General features: G+C 42.2%; 1 protein-coding gene across 1 annotated transcript in view; it reads left to right on the top strand.

Moving 5' to 3' along the window:
- The window catches only part of LOC126190707 (uncharacterized), a 387,936-nt gene extending 363,839 nt beyond the window's left edge, over positions 1–24,097 (top strand). Inside the window, exon 3 of the mRNA XM_049931180.1 lies at positions 18,420–24,097. Within this exon, the coding sequence (XP_049787137.1) occupies positions 18,420–18,670 (251 nt within the window). The 3' untranslated portion in view covers positions 18,671–24,097. The remainder of the gene's footprint in view (positions 1–18,419) is intronic.
- Positions 24,098–27,095: the final 2,998 nt, after the last annotated feature.

Genomic DNA, 27,095 nt, shown 5'->3' with positions numbered 1-27,095 from the left:
TAACTTGGAAGAGCGTCATATTTTGCTTTATGTTTTTGCTTCAAGAAGGAGAAGCTTGATCTAGCAGATACTGCAGTAGAAAATGGCGTAGAAGATGGTGTTTGCAGAAGCAGCTTGGAAATACCGTTTGAAAATTTCGATAATCGTTATCAGACTTTCTGATTGCCTAAAAAAGGCACATCGTCTATCAAGGCTGTCGTGGAAGGAAACCAAAGCAGCTTTTTGCAGAAAGATTGCTACAGAGCCTGTCGCGTGAATGTTAGGTGTACTGATTAAGTGCCTCTTATTCATGAGACTTGAACAAAAAATTGCAGACTCATTTCTCTTTATTTATTTTCGTCCTTTTCTTTTACACGCGTCGCTTCCACTATAAGGAACGTTGGAGCATGCCACTGAATATTTCAGCCTCGTGTGAGTGTCACGTTGATCGTGTGACACAGTACGCATAAATCTGCGAGAAATGTTCACTGGAATGAGGGGCTGCAAGCCCTGTGTCCACGAAAACGTTGTGCAAAATATAAAGGCAAAAACCGTGAACTATCTGCAGAGGGAAATTTTTGTTCCTGATTCCCCCAAGCACTAGCAGCCGCCATTCCTGTCTCTGCATTTGATAATTTAACAGAGCTTCGCAAAACCACATTCTTTATTTCACTGTTCCTTATTCACTGAGAAAAAACCTCTGTAATCTGATATATTATCTAAGGAGTAGAAATTTGTGTATAGCTTTACCCACAGCTGGCATCACTATTACACTGTCATGCTCAAAAACTTTGGAAAGTCCATGTCTCCGCTATAAAAAATGGCAAAAACATTCGAAAGTCTTCGCAGAATCAAGAATGCATTTCAGACTTGGTACTTCTGTCTCTATAAATGGCTTTCCTTCTTCATTTAAAAAGAACAATTAAATTTAATCAACGAGAAAGGCAAATTATTTTACAAACAAATAAAGTGCTGAAGTGAAATGAAAGGAGTAAATAGAGCATTACAGTTTGACTCAAATGATCGATTGCGACAATTTAATGTGGAAAATATAACAGAACTCCAGTAAATGACGTCGAGAATTGGAATAGTTCGAAAGAAGTGATGATGCTCCTTCTGCGGTCAGACTGTAAACATGCTACGTAACACAAAGCGGTTCTATCGGGCTCGACCATCGACGCAGACATACTCTGTTCAGATTTGATAAATCAACAGTGTGTAGACTTTCGTTTCCACTACTCCGTGCGTGTTTCATTAATCTTCGTTGTAACAACTTGCCTAGTCTTCTGGTAGCCGTCAGGTATTTCAAGAAGGAAAAGAAAATCTTCCCTAATTAAGTGAACCGTCTCACCAGGGTTTTCCTTGATAAGAGCCCGATGTGGACCAGTAGTTGAGACACATGATTTGTATTTGGACGAGACTCGGTCGCATTTCTGTCCTGAAAATTTTTTGCTGTGGTTTTCCCGAATCCCTTCTGGCGATTTCAGAAGGCTAATTGCTGATTCTCTTATGGGTCCTAGGAATGAATCAGCACCCCGTTTCTTTTGACTTCTTCCTGATATGTTCGGTTCTAATCTTTGAGTAGGCATCATCTTTCAGATGTAGAACCACACCTACCATCTTTCGTGCGTGTCGCACAACTCTTTCTTGCGTTTGCGATTATTTATTATTATTATTATTTTCGTCAGAGTATTAGCGTCGAGAGACGATCAAGACTAGTGTTGCGCAAACCGATAACTGAAGAGTTATCGATTACAACGTGTTCTCTACGTTCTCAAGAACTGATATCAGTTATTCTAATTCCACAATTGAGAACGAGACCTCCCGTTCCACAGATCATGTCATCGGCGCTCGAGACCATAACGAGAACGGGTTTTTGGTTGTTCTCATGAAAGCTCTCGGTTCTCGGAGGTGTATTCAATTCCCTTTTGCTCTCGAGAACAGAGTTCTTAATTCCTTGAAGTTCTCAGTCATGCCTATCAGTGCACCCTAACCAGACAGGACCGACAGCGCGTCTTGCGGAAACGACTGTGCAAAAAAAAAAAAATGGTTCAAATGGCTCTGAGCACTATGGGACTTAACATCTATGGTCATCAGTCCCCTAGAACTTAGAACTACTTAAACCTAACTAACCTAAGGACAGCGCACAACACCCAGTCATCACGAGGCAGAGAAAATCCCTGACCCCGCCGGGAATCGAACCCGGGAACCCGGGCGTGGGAAGCGAGAACGCTACCGCACGACCACGAGCTGCGGACACGACTGTGCAATCCGCTGGGATATGCAGGGGGAGGGGGGAAGTGACAAATACGTGGAAACACCAAAATCACAACAAATTGTCATGCCGAATATGGTACTGGAAAACCCTTAGCATTCAAAATAGCTATCAGTCGTCTCGGAATGGATAAATAAAGGCCCTTTAAAGTTTTGAAGATAATCTTATATCATTCTCCTTGCAAAATGGCGGCAACTTCAGGTAACGATGATGGAGGTGGATAGCGATCACACACCCATGTCTCCAAAGTAGACCAGAAATGCAAATAACATTGTGATCTGGTGATTGTGATAGCTGGGGGAGACGCGACAATTCATCATGCTCAGAAAACGACTCTTGGACGATGCGAGCTGTGCGAACAGGGCGTCTTTCTTCAGGAAAAACAGTATCACATTTGGGTAACAAACATTGTACATGGGATGGACAAGATTGCCCAAAATGATCACATAGTCCTTGGCACTAGTTCGAAATGGTTCAAATGGCTCTAAGCACTATGGGACTTAACATCTTAGGTCATCACTCCCCTACACCTAGAACTACTTAAATCCAACTAACCTAAGGACATCACACACATCCATGCCCGAGGCAGGATTCGAAACTGCGACCGTAACAGCCGCGCGCTTCCGGACCGAAGCGCCTAGAACCGCACGATCACAACGACCGACTTGGCACTAGTGAGACCTTGCAGAGTAACCATGAAACTCATGGAATATCACGATATGGCTGCCCAAATCGTCGCCGAACCCCAATCAAATTTAATCTTGGAACATAAACTTACAAACTTGGAACGCGGATTTACTGCAAACTTCGTACACTCGTAGTACTCCATGACAACAAAATGTGTAAGCAGTACCGCGCACTTCTCAAGCGTTATCGAGAAAATCGCAAGATAATTTCGGTCGTCAAATATATGTATCTGCGCGTGGCCATTTTGGCATGAAGCGGCGGCAGCCGAGTGATAGCCGGCACAGTAGCTCAGCGTGTTCGGTCAGAGAGCCGGTTGACCTCTGTAATAAAAAAGAACTGAGTGGAAGGATCAACAAACGAACTTGAACGGATGTCATTGTGACGTCCGTAACACCCAAACACAACGATAAAAAATAAATAAATAAAAGTGCTTAGCGTTCAAGCCCCTTAATCGCTGGATCGAATCCCGGTCGTCAGTTTCTTTTTTTATTTTTAACATAATCATTTTCTTTACTATTTATATTACAATTGATATAATGGGAAAAATACGTGTAATCGGATGAACTTTTATTAAATTTACAATGTTATTTGGCTGTCTACAAATTTTTTATTATCACAAATAATGTAATATTCATAACTATCGACTCGTAAACGACCAAACGCATAAAGTGATACTGAAAATGTATTACAATTGATATAATGGGAAAATACGTGTAATCGGATTTGAGAAATCCGTTATACCTGGAAGGGGCCCGAAACTACCTGTTACCGGCAAGTTTTGACCGGCACACAAGGCTTTCGAAAGATGTACAATTAATCGTTGCTTTCGATATTACAAGTAGCAGGATGGTAGTTTTCGTCAAAACATGGAAAACATAAAGTTATGAATATTATATTATTTGTGATAATAAAAATTTGTTGACTGCCAAATAACATTGTAAATTTAATAAAAGTTCATCCGATTACACGTATTTTCCCATTATATCAATTGTAATATAAATAGTAAAGAAAATAACTCGATACAGCGATTACGGTGCTTGAACGCTAACCACTCGGCTGCCGCAGCTTCATGTTAAAGATGGTCACGCGCAGGTATATATTTGACGACCGAAATTATCTTGCGATTTTCCCAATAACGCTTGAGAAGTACCCGCTACTGCTTACACATTTTGTTGTCCTCATGGAGTACTACGAGCGTACGAAGTTCGCAGTAAATCCACGTTCCAAACGTCGTGGCCTCCCCTTGTTAGGCAGAAGTTGGAAACAACCAACCAGATGACATTCTTCCGTTGCTCCACAGTCCAGGTTTTGTGGTTTCGGCACTGATGAGTGGTTTTGGAATTCTAGCTTGCCCTGCAATTCCCTGCTTATGAAGCTCCCTTCATATTGTTTTCGTACTGACAGATTTCGCGATTGCGACATTCGGCTCTGCAGTGACCTCTGCATCTGCCATCTTCTTATTTTTCATCAGAGTCCTCATCAATGGTCTTCCATCAGGACCACTCGACGCACTCTTTCGTCCGCGTTGTGACTTAGCGGATGATGTTTTCCGCTTTCCCTACATGTGGTATAAATCTGTGATGCGGTCCCTTTTGAAACACCAAACACTTCGGCTGCCATGGTTACGGAAGCACCCACCGTACGGGAACCATCAATCTGCCCATGTTCGAATGCCTTGAGCTCCGAAGAATGCACTTACGACCACACATAACACTGTTCTGACCACGATTCACACTTGCAACGTATTGAGGACATTGCACAAGTGTCGTTCATTGTCAAATACAATGTTGTAATCTACAGGCTTGACTGGCATCCGCATTTATGTTCAAGCATGCATTTCTAGCGATGTATCCGTATTTTTGTCCAACCCCTGTAGGTAGTGGTAGAGGGGGCAGTCAACTTGGAAGCCACGGATCGATACCCGCCTCGCTGTTTTAAGGCTTCGGCGGTCGCTTATGTAACGCAGGACACACGCAAAGGCCCTCTGGACTCTGAAGAAACCCGGCTATTCGGATAGCGTTCCACTCAAATCTGAAACAGCGAAGACCACTTTTTACTGGGAGCCGAGGCCGATTAGCATGAGCAACGCTGTTCTTCAACAACAACAACAATCAATTTTGTTTTCTCCATGCTGGTTCTTGTTGAACTCCGTGGCTGTAAATCAGCTAAGAATTTGTGGCTTGTTGCGTTCTCCATCAAAAATCCATAACAAAAATCAGTTATAATATTCCAAATGATATTCTATTTCTCTTATCAATTCGTTATGCAGGTAAAACGTGAAAATGTGACCGTACGAGAAAGTTCCTTCTACTTGTGGTAGACGCGTGGGTCACGTTGCGGCTTTTTATCTGTTGAAATTAATCGGAAAGAATAATCCTGCATTGTCAGAAGACTTTGAGTACCTCCAGCAAGTTGAACTGAGAACAGGGAAGACAGGTTAAAAGAAAAACGTCGATTAAACTTTAGGCAAGCATATTTCTCTCAAAATTGAGACTTAAACCATCTCTATTGCAAAAAAAAAATAAAAATAAAAAATAAAAAAATAAAAAAATCGATATTTATCACCTTTCAGTGGGCTCTGTAACATTCTAACTTATACTTCGTAGTGAATAATTTATTTGACCATGCACCTCTCTGTATGCTTATAAGCAGTTAATTTCGTCGAGGGTAGAAAACGCTCATATTTTGATTAATGAAATTAACGAGACACATAACACAGCTTGATTTATTTTATATCTTTTTTCGCGCCAGTTCACTGGTATGTCCAGTTGAACAATACTTTTTCCACAATATTTATATTATTATTGCATAAGTTGTTGTATCAAATGGGATTGCATGAAATGGCGGATTAAGGTTTCTATACATCAGATTACCACTAATGACGGACAAGAAAGAGAATGCGTCCGGTCTACTTCAGGCGCAAATTAACTATAATTATGATTTGTGGTCTACGTTATTTCAGGATGAAATTACTCATTGATATTCTCTTTAATATCTGTTATGAAACAATCTAATTCTCTGCTACGACATAGGCGGCAAATAAAGAAATATTACAATTCTTTACCTATAATCGCTAACCCCGTTGGTTCCTTTCAGTACTGGAGGCATTACTTTTCATTCAACCCTTGTAATAGTTATTCCCAATCCAAAGACTGGTAAAACACCATACGAATCAATACCGATAGTGCAAACGCTTCAAAATAGATGATGAACCACCGCCTTGACCATTGCTAGGTGTTTTGCCGCCCTAGGCTGTAGTTGAAAAATGACTATCCCTATTTATTTTACTACTATAGGTCTCTCCGATATCCCCCCTCCCACGACCACCACCACCAACAGCCAACGGCACTACAATTCAAATCTCCCATTAAACTAAGGCGAGCAGATGTCCTCATTTTCTGCGGACAGTCGTCAGTTTTCATGCTTTGTCGCCAGTTCTTTAAAGCTGATTGAGAACAACAAATACATACGTCCTAGTTTAAGGTTCAAATGGTTCAAATGGCTCTGAGCACTATGGGATCTGTGGTCATCAGTCCCCTAGAACTTAGAACTACTTAAACCTAACTAACCTAAGGACATCACACACACACCCATGCCCGAAGCAGGATTCGAACCTGCAACCGTAGCAGTCGCGCGGTTCCGGACTGCGCGCCTAGAACCGCTTGACCACCGCGGCCGGCCTAGTTTAAGGAAACGACAGCTAATTTGTTTGAGAAAAGACAATGCAGCTCTTTTCTCTCTGCGACTGAGCGAGGTGGCACAGTGGTTAGCATACTGGACTCGCATTCGGGAGGACGACGGTTGAAACCCGCGTCCGGCCATCCTGATTTAGGTTTCCCGCGATCACCCTAAATCGCTTCAGCCAAATGCGGAGATGGTTCCTGTGAAAGGGCACTGCCGATTTCCTTCCCCATCCTTCCCTAATCCAAGCTTGTGCTCCGTCTCTAATGACCTCGTTGTCGACAGGACGTTAAACACCAGTCTCCTCCTCTCCCTCCTCCTCCTCTCTCTGCGAGTCTCAGACGATCAGAGACAGACTAACGGATAGACAATATCTCATTTTTATGCATGGGTATGATGAACTGCACTCACCTTTTACTATGTTAAAAGAGAAGTTTAAAACCTAACTTGTGAATACGTGATCGATTATCAACAGGAAATAACAGTAGAACTAAAAACATCAACGAACCACTCAATACAACTGGCGCTTGACAAATGACCTGCAGTCACAAAAACAAAAAGAGGGTCTGAGGGAGGTATAGCATAAAGTCGCGTTATGATCGCAAGGCAGCGAACGTGCACCTCTCCAGTGCTCGGGCGAGATGAATCGTGGTCATGTTTGTAACCGTTTCGTACTCAGTAGCGGGTGCTTTTAGTTTTGAGTTAGATAGAAGCAATGTCTTTACCTCTGTCAAAGTAAGTAAAGGCATATTGAGTAACTGCTCCATACGCTTTTGAAAATACACTCCTGGAAATTGAAATAAGAACACCGTGAATTCATTGTCCCAGGAAGGGGAAACTTTATTGACACATTCCTGGGGTCAGATACATCACATGATCACACTGACAGAACCACAGGCACATAGACACAGGCAACAGAGCATGCACAATGTCGGCACTAGTACAGTGTATATCCACCTTTCGCAGCAATGCAGGCTGCTATTCTCCCATGGAGACGATCGTAGAGATGCTGGATGTAGTCCTGTGGAACGGCTTGCCATGCCATTTCCACCTGGCGCCTCAGTTGGACCAGCGTTCGTGCTGGACGTGCAGACCGCGTGAGACGACGCTTCATCCAGTCCCAAACATGCTCAATGGGGGACAGATCCGGAGATCTTGCTGGCCAGGGTAGTTGACTTACACCTTCTAGAGCACGTTGGGTGGCACGGGATACATGCGGACGTGCATTGTCCTGTTGGAACAGCAAGTTCCCTTGCCGGTCTAGGAATGGTAGAACGATGGGTTCGATGACGGTTTGGATGTACCGTGCACTATTCAGTGTCCCCTCGACGATCACCAGTGGTGTACGGCCAGTGTAGGAGATCGCTCCCCACACCATGATGCCGGGTGTTGGCCCTGTGTGCCTCGGTCGTATGCAGTCCTGATTGTGGCGCTCACCTGCACGGCGCCAAACACGCATACGACCATCATTGGCACCAAGGCAGAAGCGACTCTCATCGCTGAAGACGACACGTCTCCATTCGTCCCTCCATTCACGCCTGTCGCGACACCACTGGAGGCGGGCTGCACGATGTTGGAGCGTGAGCGGAAGACGGCCTAACGGTGTGCGGGACCGTAGCCCAGCTTCATGGAGACGGTTGCGAATGGCCCTCGCCGATACCCCAGGAGCAACAGTGTCCCTAATTTGCTGGGAAGTGGCGGTGCGGTCCCCTACGGCACTGCGTAGGATCCTACGGTCTTGGCGTGCATCCGTGCGTCGCTGCGGTCCGGTCCCAGGTCGACGGGCACGTGCACCTTCCGCCGACCACTGGCGACAACATCGATGTACTGTGGAGACCTCACGCCCCACGTGTTGAGCAATTCGGCGGTACGTCCACCCGGCCTCCCGCATGCCCACTATACGCCCTCGCTCAAAGTCCGTCAACTGCACATACGGTTCACGTCCAAGCTGTCGCGGCATGCTACCAGTGTTAAAGACTGCGATGGAGCTCCGTATGCCACGGCAAACTGGCTGACACTGACGGCGGCGGTGCACAAATGCTGCGCAGCTAGCGCCATTCGACGGCCAACACCGCGGTTCCTGGTGTGTCCGCTGTGCCGTGCGTGTGATCATTGCTTGTACAGCCCTCTCGCAGTGTCCGGAGCAAGTATGGTGGGTCTGACACACCGGTGTCAATGTGTTCTTTTTTCCATTTCCAGGAGTGTAGTTCGGTGTTTTCATATTTCCTCTTTTTCATTTTTTTCTCCTCATTTTCCCAACTGTTTCATTGTTTGATTCGAACTTAATTTTTTCTGCCCTTAGCCGCCCCAGGCGGCCGCCCAGTCGTGCGTAATGGTAGAAACGGGCGTGACCACCGCTGTGTATGGCACCTCGAAGCTTCTTATCCATCGAGCAGTACGCAGTGTGAATTTGATGGTACTGGTCCCGTTTCCACTGAAACATCTCACCCTGGTCCTCGTGGAGGCGTCATACAGATGTTTCGTTCACGCGCTTACTGCACTGATGAGCAAAGCATTAACATTACTGCTCATAGCGGGATTAAACGCCGCCTGGTTGCACTGCGGACATGCGACGTGGTGCGGAAAGTGCATTACATAAGTGGGGCAGACACAAATGGGAAATCTTTCTAGAGATGACACGGGTCGCAAATAAGGACACAACTGACTTTTCCAAAAGGCAAATGGCCCCACATCAGGCAACGAGCATTTTGGAAACTGCGAAGCCCGTCGGCCGTAGGTGTGCAACTGTAATGAGCATAATATGGAAAGTGGTTGAAGGACGGTGGAACCACGTGTGGGCGAGAAGCTGTTGGATGTCCACACCTCGGAGGCTAGCACGTTCTGTAAAACAGAGCAGATGGCGACCTGCAGGAAGTCTGATGGCGGATTACAATGCCAGTGCAGGCACGAGGGCTTCAGAGCACACTGATCATGGAGCTCGACAACAAACGATCGCTACGCGTCCCCACATTCACCCATCGTCGTCATCAATTACAGTAGATTAGTGGAAACTTGTCACTTCGTCGTTTGAGTCACGTTTCTAGTTTTTACCAGATGGACTGTCATGTCCGGATGCGCCGTCATCCAGGCGAAAACGGCTGCTTGAAACGTGCACCGCGCTATGGGTACAGACTGGCGGAGCAGTATTCTGATATGGGAGGCTTTCACCTGGGCCACAATCGGACCTGCGGCAGTAACTGATGGACCATCACAACTGCGGACTACGTGAACGTTATCGGACACCACATACATCCTTTCATTGTACATGCCTTCCCTGATGGCGATGGTATCGTCCAGCAGGTAACTATACCTACCATAAGACCAGTGGTTTGAGTAGCATGACGTAGTGGCCACCAAATTCGCCTGATCTGAACTCGATGGAACACATATGCGATGTTAAGAGGTGCCGGCTCTGTGCCCACAAACCACGGGAAGTGCGTAACTTGTGCATAGACAGCTTGTGCCACACACCTCTGGAATCGTACCAAGAACTTGTCGAACCCATGCTACGTAAACCGCTTCTGTATTACGTTTCAAAGGAGGTAGTCATAATGTTCTGGTTGATCAGTCTATATCAACGTGTTTCTTGTTTTGAAGAATCCTTACCAGACTACTTCAAGATACAATATCTTTCGTCGATTTACTCGTATTACGAGAATGAGTCAAATGAAAACCTTAAATATTTTTTAAAATATTATTTATTGTGCAGAAGTGGTACACAGCTGTATCACTTTCCAACATAATCTCCCCCACACTCAGTGCAAGTCCTCCAGCACTTACAAAGTGCATAAATTCCTTTAGAAGAAAATTCTTTTGGTAGTCCGCACAACCACTCATACACCGCGTGGCATACTTCTTCATCAGAACCGAACTTCGTTCCTCCCATTGCGTCTTTGAGTGGTCCAAACATATGGATATCACTTGGGGCAAGGTCTGGTGAGTATGGTGGATGAGGAGGACACTCAAAACGCAGGTCCGTGATTGTTGCAACTGTTGTACGGACAGTGTGGGGTCTTGCATTGTCATGTTGCAAAAGGACACCTGCTGACAGCAATCCACGTCGCTTTGATATGACTGCAGGCCGCAGATGATTTTTTGGAAGATCTGTGTATGATACACTGGTGACAGTGGTCCCTCTAGGCATGTTATGCTCAAAAACGACGCCTTTTTCGTCCCAAAAGAGAGTCAGCATAACCTTCCCTGCTGATGATTCTGTTCGAAACTTCTTTGGTTTTGGTGATGAGGAATGGCGGCATTCCTTGCTCGCTCTCTTCGTTTCTGGGTGGTGTAAGTGAACCAAGGTTTCGTCCCCAGTAACGATTCTTGCAAGGAAGCCATCACCTTCTCGTTCAAATCGCCGAAGAAGTTCTTCACAAGCATTAACAGGTCGTTCTCTCATTTCAGGAGTCAGCTGCCGTGGTACCCGTCTTGCAGACACTTTGTGAAACTGGAGCACATCATGCACAATGTGGTGTGCTGACCCATGACTAATCTGTAAACATGCTGCAATGTCATTCAGTGTCGCTCGGCAGTTTTCCTTCACTATGGCTTCAACTGCTGCAATGTTCTGTGGAGTCACAACTTGTGCCTGATCTGGACGAGGAGCATCTTCCACTGAATTCATACCGTTTGCGAACTTCCTATCTCATTCGTAGACTTTCTACTGTGACAAACATGCATCACCGTACTGAATCTTCATTCGTCGAAGAATTTCAATAGGTTTCACACCTTCACTACGCAAAAACCGAATAACAGAACGCTGTTCTTCCCTGGTGCAAGTCACAAGTGGGGCGGCCATCTTTATACTGATACTGCGACGGTATGTGTGCATCTGCACTATGCTGCCACCTACAGGGCATTCTGCACGCTGTTTGTAGCACAATTACCAACTTACAGGATAACGGCGCGAAATTTCGATTTGTTATTGCAAATTTAAGGTTTTCATTTGACTCACCGTCGTAACACAATCTTTCGTTGGTTCATGTGATTTTCTATCAAGCTGATTAATTCAGGAGAATACATTCCTTCAAGGCAATGTTTTAAGAGTTATCTTCTTTTCCAAACCCAATCAGAGTTCCATCCGTCGTTAAAACATTTCTTGTGTTCATCACAACAAGGGTATTGTCAGGAGTGCCCCAAGGAAGTGTGTTATACACATAAATCATATGTCGGACAGCGTAAGGAGCAGTGTGCGGCTGTTTGCTGATGATGCTGCGGTGTGTAGGAAAGTGCCGAAGTTGAGTGACTGCAGGGGCATACAAGATGACTTGGACAAAATTTCTAGTTGGTGTGATGAATGACAGCTAGTTCTAAATACAGAAAAATGTAAGTTAATGAGCAGGAAAAACAAACCCATAATGTTCGAATACAGTGTTAGTGGTGTGCCGCTTGTCACAGTCACGTCGACTAAATGTCTAGGCGTTGTTACTGGAAGTTTCGAATTATCAAGAAAGTATTACGGAGATGCTTCGGGAATTCGAATGAGAATTGCTGGAGGGAAGGCGACGTTCTTATCGAGGAGCGCTATTGAGAAAATTTAGAGAACCGGCATTTGAGGCTGACTGGAGAACGATTCCACTGCCGCCAATGTACGTTTCGCGTAAGGACCATGAAGATAAAATGAGAAAGATTATGGCACGTACAGAGGCAATAGTCGTTTTTCCTTCGCTCTATTTGCGAGTGGAATAGAAAAGAAATTGACTAGTAGTGGTACAGGGTTCCCTCCGCCACGCACCATACGGTAGCTTGCGGAGTATCTATGAGTTGTAGAATGTTCTTTGTGAGTGAATAATTTTCCATTGTTTTCTCTTCGTTCAGCGTCATAACTATCCCTTTAATTGAAGTTGACTGTTAAACGACTCGTAGAATCGGTAGAAAATGTCAGGTTACTATCTGAGTTTATCATCTGAGAAAACCATCAGAAGAGACTTTAGTAGCTCAGATCGCGACTCCGGCGCTCTGCAATTCTACAGAGCATTCGCCAGGCCTCGATTTTACTACGGGAGTGTTCTCTAGAGATCGGTAAGGGCATCCTACCCTGATTCCGTTCACCACAGGAACATGAAGCTGACGATGGGTGCCTGAAGTACCCACCCTTCATCCTGTTTTTCTGCTGAAGCTCGAGAACCACGTCTTGCTGTATGATTGTGATGCCTTACATTTCCACTTTTTCTACCTATATCTGGTATGTTACTGTAGAGAACATATTGGTATAAGTATTCTTTCTTCTAATATACATGCTGTCAATTATTCACTCGTCGTACGTACGCTGTGGCGACAAAAATCATCGGACAGTGATATGCACTTACACAGATGGCAGTAGTGTCGCATGAACAAGACATAAAATGGCAGTGGATTGACGGAACTGTTAATTGTACTCAGGTGATTCACGTGAAAAGGTTTCAGATGTAATTATGGCCGCCCGACGGAAATTAACGGACGGATGCAGAATGGTAGTTGGAGCTAGACACATGGGACATTCCATTTTGGAAATCGTTACCTGTCACTATGGACTGCGTAGTGGTCGACGGCCTGCACTTAACGACCGAGAGCAGCAGCGTTTGCAGACCTCACGCGGCCATGGACCCACGTTGTCAATAAAGCACTGTCAAGCTGGTGGTGGCTCGCTAATGGTACGGGCTGTGTTTACATGGAATTGACTGGGTCATCTGGTGAAATTGAACTGGTCCTTGATTGGAAATGGCTACTTGGTGACCATTTGATGCCATTCATGGACCAGTTTCCCAGACATCCATGGAATTTCTATGGATGACAGTGAGCCATGTTATCGGGCCACAATTGTTCGCTATTGGTTTCAAGAACATTCTGGACAATTCGAGCGAATTATTTGGCCACCCAGATCGCTCGACATGGATCCCATCGAACTGGATATAATCGCGAGGTCAGTTCATGCAAAAAATCCTGCACCAGCAACACTTTCGCACTTATGGACGGCAATAGAGGCGGTGTGACTGAATATTTCTGCAGGGGACTTCCAACTACTTGTTGAGTCCATAGCATATCGAGTCGATGCACTACACCAGGCAAAAGGATGTTCGACACTGTGTTAGGAGGTATCCCATGACTTTTGTCGCTTCGGTATATATCTGAAAAGTGACTACGGAGAAAATGTTGGTGTAGCAGTTCTTTCATCTAATATGTTTTCTTATGAGGTATTCACTCGTTTTACGAACATCGCCGTCATTATCTTCATCATATGTTACGAACGTAACAAATTCCATGTCTATTAGAATATTCTGATGAGTTTGTTATCAAGTCATATCTGTTTATGCAGCTTGCTCATATGAGTACACGGAGCAGTCACTCCCTCATACGAGCAAACTGGTCGCTTTGGTGCATTGTAGATAGTGTAGAACAAGTACCGGATTGTCATGTGACCTTCCACTGCTGACGTGTGTAAGTCACAACAGTGAAGTGATAAGTAATGGCCAGTCTGTTGTTTGGAATTAGAGCAGTAAGTTGAATCAACGTGGAGACGTGTCAGAAGGATAGAAAAGAGCTATCGTGGTTGGATGTACCCATGAGCGCACCGGGAACGAAGTTGTTTAGCTTGTAAGTATGTCAACAAACACGTACCACACAGCTTGTCTACAAGGAATGACATACTGCTCTCAGCAATGCAACATGACGTAATAACAACAGTCATAATTAGATCCTAAACGAAAGGGAGCAGAGATGAGTCATGCCTCGTCACTGACGATCGGTTAAAAACCTGATAGGATATAATGCCGTCAATTAATGCAGGTCCATTTCAACTAGTTTTTGAATAAACATTGCGAAGGGAACTGTGTACAACGGACATTTGGTATAGTGTATCACACAATAAGCCATTTCTCACAGTGGTACATCGAGCTGCAAGTCTTCACTAGGGCGGTGGCCGAGCGGTTCTAGACGCTTCAGTCCGGAACCGCGCGACTGCTACGGTCGCAGGTTCGAATCCTGCCTGGGGCATGGATGTGTGTGATGTCGTTAGGTTAGTTTGGTTTGAGTAGTTCTAAGTTCTAGGAGACTGATGACTTCAGATGTTAGGTCCCATAATGCTCAGAGCCATTTGAGCCATTTCTTCAATGGGCCAAGCACACAGAATCTGGACAGTAGCTGACTGGAGACATGTAGTGTGATTTGACGAGTTACGATTTAGTCTCTTTTCAAATCGTGCAATGTATCGAGTGCACCGACGGCCCACTGAGATATTTAGCTTGCAGTATGTGGAGGTGTAGTTCAGGCTAGGCCAGAGATTGTTCTGTGATGTTTTCTGGGTGTTTTTCGCACTGTGGTTCAAATGGCTCTGAGCACTATGGGACTCAACTGCTGTGGTCATAAGTCCCCTAGAATTTAGAACTACTTAAACCTAACTAACCTAAGGACAGCACACAACACCCAGTCATCACGAGGCAGAGAAAATCCCTGACCCCGCCGGGAATCGAACCCGGGAACCCGTGCGTGGGAAGCGAGAACGCTACCGCACGACCACGAGATGCGGGCTTTTCGCACTGTGACTTGGCCCCAATCATTCAGGTTACTGTGAACATGAAGCATGGTGTTCACTTCAATTTTGTCCGCCCCTGGTAGCTGAGTGGTCAGTGCGACGAAATGTCATACCTAACGGCCCGGGTTCGATTCCCGGCTGGGTCGGAGATTTTCTCCGCTCAGGGACTGGGTGTTGTGTTGTCCTTATCATCATCATTTCAAACCCATCGACACGCAAGTCGCCGTAGTGGCGTCGACTCGAAAGACTTGCACCAGGCGGACGGTCTACCCAACGGGAGGCCCTTACCACACGGCATTATCGTTTCAACATTCTCCGTGACCAGATGTTGCCCTTTCTTCTGTAAGTTTAAGAAGAGTATACTATGGACACTCCCCTTTTCCATTACAACAGCAGTCACGTTCACAGGGCTGCATTGGTTTGACAAACATTCAGGCACCTCGACTAGCGTGCTAAATAACCTGGCCTTAATCCCATAGCAAATTATTGGGATTACAATGAGGTGACAAAAGTCATGGAATACTTCCAAATATCGTGTCGGACCTCCTTTTGCCAAGCCTAATGCAGTAACTCGACGTGGCATGGACTCAACAAGTCGTTGGGGGTCCCCTGCAGCAATAGCGGGCCACGCTGCCTCTACAGCCGTCCATAACTGCGAAAGTGCTGCCGCAGCAGGATTTTATGCACAAACTGACCTCACGATTATGTTCCATGAATGTTCGATGGGATTCATGTTGGGCGATCTGGGTGACCAAATCATTCGCTCCAGAATTTTCTTCAAAGCAATAGTGAACAACTGTGGTCCGGTGACATGGCGTATTGTCATCCACAAAAATTTCATCGTTGTTTGGGAACATGAATTCCATGAATGGCTGCAAATGGTCTCCAAGTAGCCAAACATAAATATTTCCAGTCAGTGATAGGTTCAGTTGGACAATAGAACCCAGTCCATTCCATGTAGACACTGTCTACACGATTATGGAGCTACCACCAGATTACACAGTGCCTTGTTGACAACTTGGATCCATGGCTTAGTGGGATCTGCACCACACCTGAACCTTACCATCAGCTCTTACCAACTGAAAAGGGGAGTCATCTGACCAGGCCAAAGATTTCCAACCGATATGATCATGAGCCCAGGAGAGGCGATGTCGTGATGTTAGCAAACGCGCTTGCGTCGATCGTCGGCCGCCATACCCTATTAATGCCAAATCTCGCCCCTCTGTCGTAAGTGATACGTTCATGGTACGTCTCACATTGATTTCTGCAGTTATTTCACGCAGTTTTGTTCTGTTAGCAATGACATCTCTACGCAATCACCGCTGCTCACGATCGTTATGTGAAGACCGTCAGCTACTACGTTGTCCATGGTGAGGGGTAATGCCTGAAATTTGATATTCTCCGCACACTCTTGACACTGTGGATCTCGGAACATTGAATTCCGTAACGATTTTCGTAATGGAATGTCCTATGCGTGTAGCTCCAACTACCACTCAGACAGAGCGAGGTGGCGCAGTGGTTAGCACACTGGACTCGCATTCGGGAGGACGACGGTTCAATCCCGTCTCCGGCCATCCTGATTTAGGTTTTCCGTGATTTCCCTAAATGGTTTCAGGCAAATGCCGGGATGGTTCCTTTGAAAGGGCACGGCCGATTTCCTTCCCAATCCTTCCCTAAACCGAGCTTGCGCTCCGTCTCTAATGACCTCGTTGTCGACGGGACGTTAAACACTAACCACCACCACCACCTACTATTCAGAGTTCAATATCTGTTAATTCCCGTCGTGCGACCATAATTATGTCGCAAGCCTTTTCAGATGAATCACCTGAGTGTAAAGACAGCTCCGCCAGTGCGCTGCCCTTTTATAACTTATGTACGTGAAACTACCGCACTTTTATCACATTGGTGAAATGTAGCAATAACATCCTCACAATTTGGTAGCTCTACATCTACATCTACATCCATACTCCGCAAGCCACCTGACGGTGTGTGGCGGAGGGTACCTTTAGTACCTCTATCGGTTCTCTCTTCTTTTCCAGTCTCGTATTGTTCGTGGAAAGAAGGATTGTCGGTATGCTTCTGAGCGGGCTCTAATCTCTCTGATTTTATCCTCATGGTCTCTTCGCGAGATATACGAAGGAGGGAGCAATATACTGCTTGACTCTTCGGTGAAGGTATGTTCTCGAAACTTCAACAAAAGCCCGTTCCGAGCTACTGAGCGTCTCTCCTGCAGAGTCTTCCACTGGAGTTTATCTATCTTCTCCGTAACGCTTTCGCGATTACTATATGATCCTGTAACGAAGCGCGCTGCTCTCCGTTGGATCTTCTCTATCTCCTCTATCAACCCTATCTGGTACGGATCCCACACTGCTGAGCAGTATTCAAGCAGTGGGCAAACAAGCGTACTGTAACCTACTGCCTTTGTTTTCGGACTGCATTTCCTTAGGATTCTTCCAATGAATCTGTCTGGCATCTGCTTTACCGACGATCAACTTTATATGATCATTCCATTTTAAATCACTCCTAATGCGTACTCCCAGATCATTTATGGAATTAACTGCTTCCAGTTGCCGACCTGCTATATTGTAGCTAAATGATAAGGGATCTTTCTTTCTATGCATTAGCAGCACATTACACTTGTCTACATTGAGATTCAATTGCCATTCCCTGCACCATGCGTCAATTCACTGCAGATCCTCCTGCATTTCAGTACAATTTTCCATTGTTACAACCTCTCGATATACCACATCATCATCCGCAAAAAGCCTCAGTGAACTTCCGATGTCATCCACAAGGTCATTTATGTATATTGTGAATAACAACGGTCCTACGACACTCCCCTGCGGCACACCTGAAATCACTCTTACCTCGGAAGACTTCTCTCCACTGAGAATGACATGCTGCATTCTGTTATCTAGGAACTCTTCAATCCAATCACACAATTGGTCTGATAGTCCACTTTCATCATCAATGAGTGGCTTTAGCTGGATACAGGATACTGGAAGAATCTCGTGGACGCTAAACGTATTAACATGATGTCTCCTGGGGCCGATTAATTTTTTTTTTTTTTAGTGTGCTTACGTGTAAATAGCCAGCGTTGTTAGTTCTTTCTAGGAATATTATCACACATGGCGAGCCAGTTACTAGAATGGAAAACAGTTGGGGTCGTTGGCGCCGGGCGGTAGGACGCCCGACACCAGCAACTCGCAGAGGTGACATGCTACTGCTTTTCTGAATCTGTTGTACCAAAGATTGTAACCCAGTTTTTCCTTTTTCTTAATTTTGCAGTGTACGGGAAGACTCGTGTGGTACGCGGCTGCGGATACCTGACGGATGACTCGAATCCCGACGGCCGCTCGTGCTTCCAGCGATCGGGCACACACGATGTGCACGTGCAGTACTGCACGTGCAACGAGGACCGCTGCAACTCAGCGCGCTCGCGGTCTGGCCCGGCGGCGGGTGCGCTGCTGGCGATAGCGCTGCTGGCGGCTGGCGCAGGCGCTGGCGCCAGTGTGTCGGCTGCCCCCAGCGCCTTATAACGCCGCCTCGCCGGCCGGCTGTCGCCACACCAACCATCCGACCTCCAGGCAGCACCAGCAGCAAAGCCCGCTAGCAGAGACGCCACGGAACGCCAGTTAACCCGCGTTTGCAAAACCTCTCGCGTCGCAGTCGACACCTACGTCTCGCCACGACCCGTCACCTGCCTTCAGTTACGTTTCCCACATGAGCCTCGTACGCAGTGTCGTATCGACTGTTTAAGTTTAGATTTCACACATCCACAATATACTGCTTTTCAGTCTCCCCTGTACTTTTCTTTCTTTCAAAATTTGCTTAGTATAGAAGCGTTGCAGTCTGTGTTCAGTACCTCGTCGCATTAAGCACGAAGTAATCGCACATTTACCACGGTTTGTGCGTTGAAAGTATATATGAAACTGATTTATTTTTCGCGAACAGCACGAATATTTCATCCGAATAGAGAGGTAATACTTTCGGTACCAAATACAGAATGTCGGCATGCAATAAAAGAAATTAATGGCAAAACGACATGAGAAATACTTCTTTCACTAAGCTATTTCTCCAATTCACAAGTCACACTGTCTCTAAGTTTGATGTGGCTTACCGTACTACGTAACAAAAAGAACTGTACATCGATTGATTAATGAAATTTAACTGTTTTGCCAGTACGACACCCAATCGACAGCCCAGATCAGCCACTATAAAAATCCGTACAACAAAGGTACTAAGCAACAATTGCTTCATACTCGGCTATTTCGATAGCAGTCATTAGCCTATAGGTATTGTAATTAGACTGTTCTGCGTTAAAATTGTAGTGGTGGAACTGTGATGAGAAGAACCATGTAATTCGTACAGAAATTACTAGACCTTTTAACTGTGTTACGACACCGGTGGTATTGCAAATGCGCAGTTTGTAGCGAGGAAAAAACACAATGTAGCGTAAAATGTAGTAGGCGTCACGCTTGAGGAAGACGTTTAATGCTACAAGATTGCAGCAGAGCAGAATTTTGCCAGAAGGATTATTTGATTTTTTTTTTCAGATCACTTGCAAATTTCTTACCAGATGACGTATGAGGTTGCCTGCGTGTAGATGCGTTAAGCCTTTGAAAAAAAGTTCTATTTAAAAGTTATAATAAGTAGGGTCTTAAGTAGTTAAGTGTATTTGTAAACCAAAAGTATTATGATCAGCAGCTCGTCTGTAGTTGGATAGTTGTATACACGATGGAAAATAGTTCATGAATGAGATCCAGAAATACGTATCAACCACTGTGAGGAAGGGAAACCGTAATATTAAAGACAGGTTGCTGGGAAGTGTTTCAATACAACGTGAATTTTGCTTACTACATGTGGCTCATGCTTGATCGATGTAATGAATGAAACTGCAATTTTGATAAAGTAATATGGTACATGCTACATAATGTGCGTGAAGTGTGACGACATTGTTTCTTCATCTTTCATTTTTGTGTCACTGATAAAATGTTAATTGTCATGGGCAACAACTAGAAAGCAGAGCAAAAGAATTCGTGTAATTATTAAATGTTCAGTTATTGTGTTATATTTGCATGAATAAAAAATAATAAGAACTAGAATGTTACAATTAATGATATTCATCACGTACCTCATAAAATGGAAATGTAAGTAATGTTGGTTTGAGTTATAAATATCGTAGCTTGTGATGTGAAATCTTTTGAGCTTTCAGATAAGTAAAAATTGCATACTCTGTAAGGAAAAAAAATAATTCTTTACTATTGTTTTTATAATACACTTGGAGACTGCTCACAATAAGAACAACGGGCTATGTTTACAGCAATTATGTTAATCTACAATTTTTGAGTTAATTAAAACACTACGATATTAGCACTAGTAACCATATGTTCCAAAACTACTTGCAGTGACATGAGAATGCAACACACTCACCTGTGCAGAGTTAATTACACTAATTGTTCGGCTTAAGTCTGCTGGTGGTATGCACTGGGCAAATGTGATGAATGCGGGTGGCCTATTATAGTTTTATTAAATAACTATCAAAAATAAACCAAGTAATTTCAGACCGACACTGCCTATATCTCACACCATTAGTATTCCTGTGCAGATTGCTCAATTTAGACAACATGAAATGCTGAAATGCCCTTTGGCCTCTGTTAAGTATGATGACAACCTGTCAGCATACAGTAATCTGTGGAATAAAAAACTGTCTTCTGTTAATCAGACTGGCCATAAATAACTATTTATACCACGACAATGAATTCAGTATAAACAAAGCATACAAAAATTTATATCAAGGAAATTCCTTGTAGAAAATTAAGTGTTACAGTGATTATATTACTATCAAACTGCAATTAATGCACTGTGGTCTGATAACGTATTAGACTATTTCTTAACTTCAGTGATCCATTTGTCAATATTGTTCAATACTCACAAGAATAACTGTTGTTACGTTAATGCTTCCTTTATTAATGTATATTACATAACACACATACCTCAAAACCAGATGCATTTATTTTCAGTGTGGAATTTGGATCATTCCTGCTTTGGCTTCATTCAGTATTTTAAATGTATAGCATCTTTCTGTTTAAGATAAAGTTGGATTGCGTACTAAATCAGTAATGGCTGGTTTTCTATGTATATGTATTTGCACACAGTGTGTTAAAAATGAAGCTTCTGTTAAAATGTGTCAAAACCTCTCAGAGTTTTTTTAGATAGTCACATTTTGGTCTAATAAACCCATAGCAGCCCACACAACATGGTCTGATGTGATGTGTGTCTCGGAAGAACCTACTGCTACATTTCACGCTTTTGATGTGTCCAGCATTATGAAACAGACAACAGCTTCTTCCACTTTAGTTACATACTTGCCCTAAATATACTGTTAAAAATCAAGGTACACATATAGCCTATAATTTAACTATAAATCAATAAATGGTAACAATGCACTTATAAACCCCAGTACGCCCACAATTGAAGAGGGATGAAAAGTAAGAACTGAAGAAAAAGTTAAAGGCCTTAGCAGATCAAAAGAAATTGAATAAATGAACAGTGAGCCACTTTCATTAACAAGTCAGTTGCAGAGTTTGATGATCACTTCACAGTAATTCATACACGGATTTCTTCAGATACCATAACTGACTGGAAACAAAAGCACTTGCACCTTTACCATAACGACACATGGCAGCACACTATGCATTTGTGTAAGTGTTGTTGCACAATCAGAAATATTAAGAAAACACATATATCTTCATTCATTAACAAAACTAACATACTTCTGTGCACACTGCTTCTAAGTCAGGTAATGGTGTGGAAAAGTCTTAGTGATTACAAATCTAACAAGAAGTGTTAGAAGGTTCCATAAGATATGCTTTAAGAAGGGAATAAAAGCCTATTAGTCAAGTAATATGTTTTAAAAATGTAAATATTATAACTTAAAAACTAGAGCAGAAGCTGTATTGACACACTAGTGTTCATGGGCTAAAAACTCTAGTGTATTGTTATATGTAAGTAGTGGTTTTACAATAGCATTTTAATTATTGTATAATAAATAATTTTAAACAAATGAATTATAATTTAAATTAATACTATTTAATAAGATGCTGACACAGACTAACATTAACCATTCAAACGCCTGAAATAGTAAACCAGATAAAGTATTTTATTATTATTATTCAGAATAGTGTGAACAATTTTTAATCATAATCTTGGAGATGTGGGGAGGCTTTTGACTTCCATTTCTTGTATGACAGCTGTTCTGGTGGTATTCAGTATTTTTATTGTGATATAAATTTATGTGTTCCATCAATTTTCCCCATCAAAATAACATACTGTATTAACTTCCAGAGCTATAACATCCCAGTAATAGTAAAAAAAGCCATATAATTATCATCTGAGAGTTTCAATGTATTATTATTACAGCATGTATACCACGTTTAAGAATGAGCTTCTTGTCTGTCTTACATTAAAGAAAATCCTTGCATTACCCAGGATCATTGTTTCATTGTATTTTATCAACAGAGTAGCTACATGTTATGTAAAATTGGAACTGTTTACCAAATACGATGTAATCATAAACTGATCTGTTGTGTAGAGGTGGCTGCCCTGTTAGATCTCACAAGTGATGCCTACTGTAATGATGTGTTTGCAGCAATAACTTTTACCACATATCTAATGAAGTGTGTAGCTGTGATTTTACTTCATCAGACTGAAGAATATAAAGTATTTTTTTTCTTTGTATGATGGTCTGTTTGAAAGCTTGTAGATATGAATGCCCCAATGTTTCACTAAGGTCAGTGTAAAGGAATATACATAGAGGGAAACACTGGTTTTCTTAATGGTAAACAGGCTTGAGTAAACAGTTTTTAAACGTATTCAAGTGCGAGTATCAGTACATCAAAAAAACTGAAAAGTTTTACAGAAAATCGCAACTCCTCATTGAACACAATTAATCTGTATGCATAGTTGAGTGAACACTAAATATCATACAGCGAGCACATTTATTGAAATGTGTAGAAAAGCTAAATAACTCATGCAATGTTGTTAATGTTCTACTAAAATAACACTTACACAGCTTTAAATCCTCTGGATATGGTTGGTTAGTATGCAAAATGCTACTTTGCAGTGAGTCAATGTGATCTGTAGTATATAGAGTTAGAGAAAGTACATAGTAATCAACATGCCTTGCTGCCGTTGCAGAATATTTATTTTCACATTTTATTTTTGTTGTATGTGTGTCACTTTACTGAAGGAGAAATGAATTCAAAAAGCATTTCATGATTTCTAAAAGAATTACAGTGAATGCTTTCATTCAGTCGTGTGTTCTAGATGGACAGCAACATAGAGAGATTATGTTTGTTGTTAAGAGAGAGTGAGAGAATGTTTCCATAAAGAAGTATTCTGTATATAATGTTTGTTACCTTATTTGTTGAACTAATTAACAATGCAGAAATGTTGTTGAAACATGTTAAGTAGGTATTCTCCTATGAATGCGTTTGCATTTTAGCAAGTGCATTAAATTATTCTAAGCTGTTTGTATGTTACATTCTGGTTTTGAAGTTGTTAAATGCAGTTTGTTTTGGAAATTTCAGACAAGAAAGTGAGCATGTGAAACTGAAACTATACTGCCATGTATTGGTTACTGACTTCATAAACCTTTAATTATGTCCTTGCAGTGGCCTAATATTTTAAATTTTTTTCTGATTCCAGCAATTCTGTACCAACTGTGTGTTAATCTGATATGGCTGTTGTTATAAATATATAATATATTTTATAGTTTTCACTTATTAATCATGGGGGCAAGAAATCAGGTACCTTTTAAAAAGCCCTTCGAAATCACATGGCATAAACAGAATGACAAAAGATCTAATAAATGTTTTCAGAAGTGATTGTGTTAAATGCTCCTATTTTGATCTAAAATTATGTTTATATTGACGTAGTTACACAATAAAAAGTTTTTTATTTTATTGAAACAACTCTTTATTCTTTTGTAATGAGGAAATTTCACTTATGATGGTCTCTTATGTTTCCACTCCTGATTGTTTCAGACACTACAGCTATGTATTTCAGAAGCAAATATGGCACAGGAAAGGTATCCAGATGCAAAGAAGGGCAGCAGTCAGTCTCAGAAATCTGTAATTTATTCCAGGGCTAGATTTTTAACTGTAGGTTAGTCATCATCAGTGCAGTACCAGAAGTCATAAAGGTTACCAGAAGAGTCATAAAGGTAGAAATGTGACAGAGCATAAACTTGTGACAGTTAACATTAGCATTTACCTGGCAGAGGCAGAATAGTTTTGATTCTACCACGCAAATGCTAGCGTTAACTGTTACAAGGTTATGCTCTGACATGTTTGTATCTTTATGACTCTTCTGGTAATGCACTGATGATGACTGTGTTATATTTGAAACCTAGATCTGCAATAAAATACGGATTTCTGTAACTACTGCTGTCCTTTACATCTGAGTGTTCTGACCTTTCCTGTGTACCACCAGTATTTAATGGATCCAATTTAGCTAAAAGGTCAGAATATTTTAAAAGCAAATCAAATTTAAGTAATATACCCTCATTCTCTCCACCTAGAGACAATCAAGAAAATTCATTAAATGCACGATAAAGGAAAAAATTGGGTTAATGGAATTTACCAATAAATGCACTAGTTACCATGCAAACTATAATTTGCTAGTATAAAGGAAGCTATTGAAACTATTTTTAAAGCTAAACAGTTAACTGTTAGATAATATTACTTATACTTTATGGAACAAATACTTGAAGGACCACTCTTATTGTGATTCTAGTTGTGACAGCTGGGTTGTTCTCCAACTAGCAGAACAACATCAGATCAAATGATACACCATTGCAAATGGATCTGTAGAGAGGGCTGCGAAGAAGATGTATTATGAAAGGAAATGAGTGAAATTAGGGAAAGCCTAATTAGATATAAACCTTAGCACTGAATGATGTTTAACATGTCATTTTCCACCTGTTCTTGGCATTTAATAGGAGTAAGGATACACAGGACTGTGGACCACGCTATGGACACCATAAATCACACAGTAATTTGAAAATATGATAACAGCTTGAGAAATAGTTACTAATCACAGGAAAAATCATTTAGATTATTGATTTTAAACTTGAATCAGGTAAATAAATAATCATCTCAACTGTAGAGAATTGAAACAATGCGCAAAAGAAAAACATTCCCCCCATGTTCATCAACATTAATTTATACCACAGGCTGTTGTTGCCAAAGAATTGTTCAAAGGATAACATTTTGTGACCCACATCTGTATACATATTGATCATTATACATGTAAGTTATGTAACATAGAATTACCAAAATCCATGTAAATTTTATTTTTCCCATAAATTTCCCTCCAAATCATCTCAAAATACTGTCCACCAAATTTTATGCACCAGAGTATATTCTCAAATTATTTAGCAAATGTCCTGTAATACATTTACTTCATAAATCTGTTCATAAATGCTTTTTGGTAGAAATACCTGTTTCTCTTTGCACAGATAGCTGTCTTAATTTTTGGGAGAGAAAGAAATCATATAGGACAAGCTTTACCCTTCAAGGTGAATCTGTTTCGATTTGGGATTCCACAAGGAAAAATTAAGGAATCCTATTATCTACTGCATCTCCATGATTGGCCCAACATCAAACACTGCTTACTGTTCACTTCTGGTTCTCTCCAAATCTTAATTAACAATGCATTGTTCACTATATCAGTCCACTGTTACCTTCTTTCATTCTTTAAATGATGTGCTTATATCACAATTTGCAAAGAAAATGCATTCCCATCCTTTTGCTCTGTTTCCTCGTGCTCTACACTTCTCTTGGATGAGTGTTATTGGTGAAGATCCAGATCCATGACTGCGTTTGACTGATTTGATACAGCTACATTCTGTCACCAGCTGTGGTTTTTGTTGTTGTTTTGTATCTGCCAGAATTAAACTTACCGGCCACCTATTGGCATAGCTCAGTCAGTGTACATGCTGGTTCTAGGTTAGACAGCACAGTGTTAATGGAGCACAAAATTTATTTGTATAAAGATACTCCTAAATGATTTTCAAGGTAGCCTTTTATTCCTTGCAGTTGAACCGTGAGTGTTAGGAGGTGACTCTTCTTCAAGCATACTTTGGAAATGAAACTCAGTTTCTTCCACAGTAGCTGTTTCTTTGATGCTCAGACCTACTTGAATCTTAGATAAAGAGAATTTATATCAGCCATCGATTCATTGAAAGGTCAAGATATTGTTACTATTGAAAGACAATATGCAAATTTCAAATGAAATAAAGCACAGATTTGCTTTTAAATTCTCTCTGAAAACATAGTTACCCACAGAAAGTTCCCATTTCAGCTTGATGGCTGACAATGAATGAATATCTTAGTGCTAAATGCTTAACTCCATTTTCAAATGTTCCTTTACAAAGGAAACCCGAGTCATATTTCCCCAGTTTAATTCTCATAGCACTGAAAAGATGAGTGAAATAGATATTCATGTCAGTGGTGTTGAGAAACAGTGGCAATTCTTAAAACTGAATAAAGCTTCAAGGCCCACTGGAGTCACTATCAGATTCTGTACTGTATTTGCAGCTCAATTAGTCCCTCTTTTACCTGGAATCTAGATCCCTCAGACAAAAAACCATGCCCAGCAGTTGGAAGAAATAACAGCTCACAACCTTCTACAAGAAGGGTAGCAGAAGGGATCCACAAAATTGCTGGCCAATATCCTTGACATCCACTTGTTGTAGAATCTTAGAACATATTCTGAGCTTAAACTTAATGAGGTATCTTGAACAGAATGGTCTTCTCCTTGCCAACTATCATTGATTCCAAAACATACATCATATGGAATCCAATCTGCAATTTTCTCACTTGATGTACTGAAAGCCATGGAACACGACAGTTATGCAGACACAGTATTCCTCCAATTACAAAAAACATTTGACTCAGA

This window comes from Schistocerca cancellata, chromosome 1 (genome assembly GCF_023864275.1).
Source record: "Schistocerca cancellata isolate TAMUIC-IGC-003103 chromosome 1, iqSchCanc2.1, whole genome shotgun sequence".
Classification (NCBI taxonomy): domain Eukaryota; kingdom Metazoa; phylum Arthropoda; class Insecta; order Orthoptera; family Acrididae; genus Schistocerca; species Schistocerca cancellata.
This window is presented reverse-complemented; position numbering and strand designations above follow the sequence as displayed.